The following is a 7,213-nucleotide window of genomic DNA, read 5'->3' as shown; positions in this document are numbered from 1 at the left end:
AAATGTGACCTATGAGAGTAAAAGAGCTTAATTTGATGAGGATCATATTTTCTATGTTTGATATGAACTATATATTTATGTCTTATTCACACTCACTACTTGCATTTGATTCAAACTCTTTGTTTTAGTCCGATTTTACACTATCGTCGTAAATGTGATTCAAATTGATGTTATTTGATTGATGATAATTGAGAGAATTTGTTGAAGTTGAAGTTAAAGTAGAGAAGATATTAAATATATCGAAACAAAAAACTAAGAGCAACAAGCAATATTCCTCAATCAATTTTTCTTTTAAAATCTCATGCGTCTTCGACCTTAAAATTTCAAATTGAACTTCCAAGTTCCAATCGACTGGCAACAACCACTGGACTAGACTGTGATGGACTTAATGGATACAACATAGTGCAATATCAAAAGGAAAATAGTCATGAATATATATATATATATATATATATATTAAATCAAACTTTTTAATCCATCTGTCAAGTAATCAAATAAAATTAACACATCATCTCATCCATGTCAGCACATAACAAATCTAGTTAATATTCCATTTAGTTAAAGTTAAGTAAATGAGCATTTAGAATCATTTTGCAAACCCGAGAGACTAAAGTATTCATTTTGAAACTTCGGGGACCAAATAGACATCAATTTCAATCCTTATGAACCAAAAGTGCATTTTACACTTATTTTTATCTAAATAAATTATAATTTTCATATATATATAGAGAGAGAGAGAGAGAACAAAGTCAGTTTTATAACGCTTCTTGGGCATAACTGATTGAGTCATACATTGACAATTTGTACAACCAAGGAGGAAATTCTTCACACAAGATAAAGAGACCTAGCCCCTTTTTGCTAAGCCATTTGTTGCTCGATTAAAATTCTATTAACATAAGAGAAAGAAGTATGTTTAAAAAGCTCAGAAAGATCCACAATCTCCTTTAACCAGCATTCAACTTCATTCAAGGATGAAGATAGCCGATTTATCAGATTCACAGTCGGATTCGATTTCAATTCGAGCAATTGCCTAATTTTTTTGCTAATTTCCTTCCTTCCAAAATGGCCAAAAGTTTGACTAATTGAGCCTCCAGTGAGAAATCTAGAACTCCCGATGCGATGCGACAACCACTAAATAGTAAATAACCCTTGCAGTCCATTGCAGCGACTCCCCAACCTGTGATTGAAGGATTTAGAGGGATCTTTAGAGATATTGATAGAAGATCCATAACCAATTCTGAAACGAAGGCCGTTGACTACAGCTCCCTTCCCCATAATAGACTTTGCCAAACAATTGAGGAAGAAGACCCAACTCCGCAGACAGAATATCTCCATTTTGAAAGTACAAACCTTCCAACACTAAAACAACAAAACTGTGGGGCTTCCTCATTAGCCTCCAAATCTGTTTGGGCACCAACGCTTGGTTAAAGCCCCTAAGGTCTCTAAAACTCAGACCACCACAACTTTTAGGGAGACACAGCTTGCTCCATTTGCACCAGTTCTTTCTATGATTTGGGGAAGAGCCCCAATAAAACCGCGCAAAAACTCTAGCAATTTCATCACAGAAATTTTTAGGCAACTGAAACAAACTCTCATTGCATAGGATGGAAGGGCTTGACCCACACTTTTTATGAGAGCTGAAAAGCTTTTGTTTCCAACCTTGCAAAGTTTTGCTTACTTTCTCAAGAATGAAGTATACATCTTTTGATCTGCTCTAAGAGAAACTTGAAGGGAGCCCTAAGTAAAATCCAAAGTCTTCCACAGTTCACTCCCAATATATACTGCTAAGAAAGTTTGCTCTACGTTTATTCACGTCGGAGAGATCAACATAGCAGACTTACTCAAATTAGTGCACTCCCCCGAGATTTTCTCAAAAGTTATAAGTAAATTCCTTAGGTTCAAACACTCCCTTTCATTGGCTTTGCAAAAAATTAAGCTGTTGTTCGCAAAGAGAAGATGGGAGACAGTAGGACATTATGGATTCATCGAGAGATTAGAGATCAAACCGTTCCTGTTAGCCTTCTGCACCATGAATGATTGAATTTTCAGTTTTAAGTATATTTTACACAACTTACTCAATCGATGTTTTAAAGTACATAATAAATTTATAAGTATATATTATTTTCAAGTTAAAAATATTCAATGTAACAAAATAAAATAGTTTTCTTTTAAAATTTTAAATTTACTAAAATCAAAATTAATAATATTTTATTTTTAAATTAGTTGTAGTAATGAAATTATTTAATGTTTAAATTAGGTATGCCTAACAAAAGAGAAGTAACTGTATGTATAATATTAATTTTGAACATAGTTAAATTCAAATAACATTAATATATGTTATTTTATTTTTAGTTGAGTCATCTTAAAATAACATATAGAATGTTTTTTTTATTTAATCAAATTAAAATTATAAAAATGACGTAAATTTTCTAATTTCATTTTTTCCATCAACCATATATTTTTTTTCTTATTCATTACTTTAACTTATGACACCTACCAAAATTTATGATAATTTTGAAAATATTTGAAAAAAAACCATGTTTCGTTTCCACTGCATATGAACTTTTTGTCAAACTACTTGTAAAATATACTTTTGAATGTAGGGTCGGTATGAAAACTTTATAAAGTGTGGATAGATTTAATCAAATTAACTAAATTTTTTTTATTAATGTGAGCTCAATTAAATAAATTAACAAAATTATTATTAACAAGTAATTTAAATAATAAATTCATACAAATAAATTCAACCCAAAATAGTCAGATAATTAAAAGCTTAACACTTTTAAGCACCCAATTTAATTTTAAGAAAAAGATTGGTATATATGTAAGATCAATTCAACCAACCTAAATAAACATTGTGCAATTAATTTAATGAACAAATATTACAATTAATTTCATGCAATAAAATATTACAACAAATTAATTGTAAAATTAAAGTATGAGAGAGATAGAGACGTTAACACCAAAATTTTTTATAGTGGTTCATCATAACCAGCTTACATTCACTTCCCAAATTCCTCGTGGGACTTCATTAGAAATCTTTGACTTTTTCTACGGCTTAGAGTTGAACAGCTAGAACGTTCTTTTTTTGGGTGCAAGAGCAATCTTGATTGTTTCCACGGATGAGGATTAAACCGTTACAATAATTCTTTTTCCAGGATCCAGAGCCAACCTTTACAAAAATTTAGAAAAATAAAGAGTACACTTGATAAACTCTCTAAATAGAGTGGATTTACAAATTTAAGCACTCAACAAATAAATCCTCACAATACAATATCTCTCTCAAGAATAAGGAAAAAATGAAGTTTAGAGAGAGCAACAATGGAGGCTTAATGAATTATGGAGAATTGTAAAAATAACGTGAAATTGTTGTTAAATTTGGAGAAGGTGAAATATTTAAAAGGAGAGTGAAGTTGGTGAAAATCACATTTAATTTGGGTCATTTATATCTTGGAAATGAAAAATCAATGGTGGAGAATTTCATTTTTCTTAAAAAAGAAAGGAAACTAGCAGTTAGACAAAGATATAAATANATATTAGAATCATTTCTTTTAAGACCCAACAAAAAAACAAATGTTCACCATGTGTCCAAACTAGCCGTTAGACATAAACATAAAATAATATTAAATTTATTTTATTTCTAAAACCAATCCCAAAAAAAAATCTATGTCATTTTTCCATTGCTCCAAGTCCAAATTTGGAAGAAGTTTGGTTCAAAAAGAACTTATGAGCTTTGGAAGGAAGTTTTGTACCTTTGTGGACCAACTTTGGTACAAAAGGTCAAGAAAGAATCTGATAGTGACAAACTTTGGATTTCTACGAAATGTGCTCCAAGTCCAAATTTGGAAGGAACTTGGTTCAAAAGGTACTTATGAGCCCCAAAACGGAGTCAAAATTTTGCCACGTCATCAGCTCAAGATATTTTCGTTAAACTTTTTTCGGTCGTATCCTCTTTGTTTAAACTTTGATTTGAGTGATTCAAAGGGCAAGGGAATCGTTGTTCTAAGCCCTAGCAATAGACACTTCAGAACACTTAAATTTAATAAATTAATTCAGATTTGTTATCATCAAAATATTAACTAATTAAAATTAATTAATTTGAGATTAAGGGTAAAAAAACCAACATCAAAGTCCCAATATTATAGCAATAAATTTCTAGAAGCCTAAAAAAAAAAGTCAAAAATGGATTTTGTCCTACTTTTTTGACTTGGGAATCCTGCCCTTTTGGTTATGTTATCAACCAAAAATACCAAAATATCCTTAGTTTTTTGCTCTCTTTCTCTTCCTGGTGTTCTCTTTTCACCCTATTTTTTTCAGTTGCAAGGGTCGAACATAAGGTTATCAGAATGTGTCTATTGCAAGGGGGGGTTATTGGAAATCGGTTTGTGTCACATATGGAGTTCATATTAGAATGAGTTTGTAGGATCTATGAGTTTTTGCACGAAGGAGCTTGAGAGTAAGAGAGCAAGAGAAAAGAGATCGAAAGGATGAGAATGAGAGTGAGAGTGATGAGTTTGTTTGCACAGTGTGAGAAGAGTGAGAAAATAGAATGAGACTCAGAGAGCGAGTGACCCAATCTACGATAGCAGCGTTCTATTTTGGTAATTTCACTTGAATGACGTAAGTAAAAGGACAAAAAAATTTAAAAATTAAGAAAGTAAGTCAAATCTTATTTTAACCCTAAATTTTAAGTTATTTGTACGATCTTTCCTAAATTTTATGATAATTTTTTTTTTTAAAAAAAACCCGCAATAAAAGACATGGTGAAATGTAATATGTTCGAACTATTTTTAAATTAAATTCTAAAAGATACACATGGTTCATTTAGTGCATGATAATGTTATTCTTACTTTTTGTCAAATTGCACATAGTATAATTTAAATTTGGATACGATGGGACAATTGCTTTACACAAAAACACGTGGCAACACCTAACTAACTTACGTAAGGGGAAAATTTCTCCTAATTACATGAGAAATTATAAAGACATTAATATAGGGATCCATTAGTATTTATAAAAGACTGTGAAAAAGAACAAACTATCATAGTTTTGCCAATAATTTGCTTATCTACTCTAATTTTATAATGTTTTTTAAAAAATATTATTTCTAAAACAACTATAATTTTGTAATTATTTTTTAAAAATACGTTATTCTCGAAATTGGTTCTAAAAATAACTTAATTGTTTTATTCAGTATTTCTAGGGAGAAAAAAAAGATCTGGCTTCCTGTCCCATACTAGCAAGATAAGAAGAGGAAGAAATGGTCAGCGTCGTTATATTCTAAAGAATTCAATTATATTTTCTAATTGAAAAAGAGGATGCTACTTGCAACTAACTTCAAAGGTCAGACATATGTTAGATTATTCTTATTTATCCGATTAAATTATATTTGGTTATTGTAAATTAGATAATACATTTACTACAAAAAGAAAAAGAAAAAAAATCGTCAAATAATAAGCAATAAATTGAATGTTATTTATTTATATATAATACGTTAATTTAATACACTTCTAATCCATACAAGACGCCGGCGTGCTTCTCCGGCCCATCCTTAAAGAAATAGACATCCCTCATCTTCTGAAAAGCTTGCCACGTGAGCAAGCTATCTGAACCGGCCTGGTGGGATTTACCAACCGCCCGGTCCACAGCAAGAGTCTTAGCAACCCGGTCCAAGCCGCCGTAAAGACCATCACAGAACCGCATCATGTGCTTGACGTCATAAACCTTGTTCCCAAACAAGCCCCTCAGAATTTTCAAGAAGTCATGGAGGCGGGCGGGCAGTTTGGTCCGAGTGAGGATCTTGACCAAGTAGCCAAAGTCGTAGGCACTATGGAAGGTGACCCAAGTGACCGAGTCGTTACAGAGAAGACCGGATGACATCAGCAACTCGGCGAACCGGGAGGAGGGAACCCCGTGAATTCTGTTGCGTTCGAAATCGATACCCTGGCGTTTCAAGAGCTCGATGGAATCAGGCGCGTGAAGGTCACGCACGACGTCGAAATCCCTGAAATTGAACTCCCAAATGAAGCAGTTGTCGGTGCCGAGGGTGGGGAGGTTACCGTCGGCATCGGAGAGAGTGAGGCCGACTTGGATTAGGTTGAGAGCGTCGACGTTGGACTTGAGGAGAAGGTAGTGATCGGAGGGGCGGAGACGAGGGCGGTGGAGAGCAGGGCGGATGACGACGCCGGGGAATTCAGTGTCCATGGAAATGAAAGGGAATCGATGGAAGAGGTGATTGATGAGATTGAATTCGTAATCGAGATTGAAATCCCAGACCTGACGGATTTGGATGAACATGTCTGGAGATTGGAATTGGGGGATTGAGGATTGGGAAGGAGGTTTATATGTGGGAAAGAGGGGGATTGTTTTGTAGCGAAGAAAGAGGGCGGTGGGAAAGAGAAAGGTTTGATTCAGTGGAAGTGAAAAGAAAACTGTGGGATGAAGATGAGAATGAAGCGTGCCTCAATGTTTTTATTTTAAACGCAAATCAAAAGGAATCGGTGTAGATGCTTCCCATTTACAACTTTAGCTTTGCCGTCTTCCACTTCATTTCCTTTCCTTTAATCACGTTTACTTTGTTTTTGTTTTTGTTTTGTTTTGTTTTGTTTTTTTTTTTTTGGGTTTTATTATTATTATTATTATTATTTTTTACGGATGGCCTCATTTGGGAGACCCAAATGAAAAATAGCCACCGGTAGAGAAAGTAATGAAATTGCCTTCTGTTTACGTCATAAGCATGTGATTTTATCGATTCGCCCCTGAGATACTCCCTGTACACCTGCCAATACGAAGTTACTCGATCCTTAATGGCTCATCACTCATTCCTCGATGCACGGTCACTTGCTATCCAGGTGCATGATCACTTGATACGATTGTAATTGACACGTGTATACTCGATCATATCCACGTCATACTCGATACTCAATTACTTTATACTCGATTCTTTTGAATTCTTAACCCGTTTGAAGGCGTTTGAAGTCCATTATTTCATGACTTCCGTGTTAGCTCAAACTATTTTCTCTGTTCTTCCGATTGTATATCCTTCGATGACAACACCTCTACACTTGAAGCTTGATTATCTCTGCATCAGGTAACATTCTTCTATTTGTTTGTATTTTGTCATCATTCATTTCGTTCTTTGTTATATTTTGGCATCATGTTCATTGATATGCGCTTGCATGTTACTCGATACTCAACCGATACGGTTTCATTT

General features: G+C 33.6%; 1 protein-coding gene across 1 annotated transcript; it reads right to left on the bottom strand.

Annotated features, from left to right (window-relative positions):
• Nucleotides 1–5,446: 5,446 nt before the first annotated feature.
• LOC120088496 (probable CCR4-associated factor 1 homolog 11) lies at nucleotides 5,447–6,478 on the bottom strand. The gene has a single exon (XM_039045843.1). The coding sequence runs from the start codon at nucleotides 6,295–6,297 to the stop codon at nucleotides 5,500–5,502; it is 798 nt and encodes a 265-aa protein (XP_038901771.1). The 5' UTR covers nucleotides 6,298–6,478; the 3' UTR covers nucleotides 5,447–5,499.
• Nucleotides 6,479–7,213: the final 735 nt, after the last annotated feature.

This window comes from Benincasa hispida, chromosome 10, assembly GCF_009727055.1.
Source record: "Benincasa hispida cultivar B227 chromosome 10, ASM972705v1, whole genome shotgun sequence".
NCBI lineage: Eukaryota > Viridiplantae > Streptophyta > Magnoliopsida > Cucurbitales > Cucurbitaceae > Benincasa > Benincasa hispida.
Note: the sequence above shows the minus strand (reverse complement) of the source record. Positions and strands in the feature narration are given on the sequence as shown.

Bases quoted from the DNA above. Each gene is read 5' to 3' on its own strand.
- LOC120088496 (XM_039045843.1), bottom strand. From the start codon at position 6,297: ATGTTCATCCAAATCCGTCAGGTCTGGGATTTCAATCTCGATTACGAA.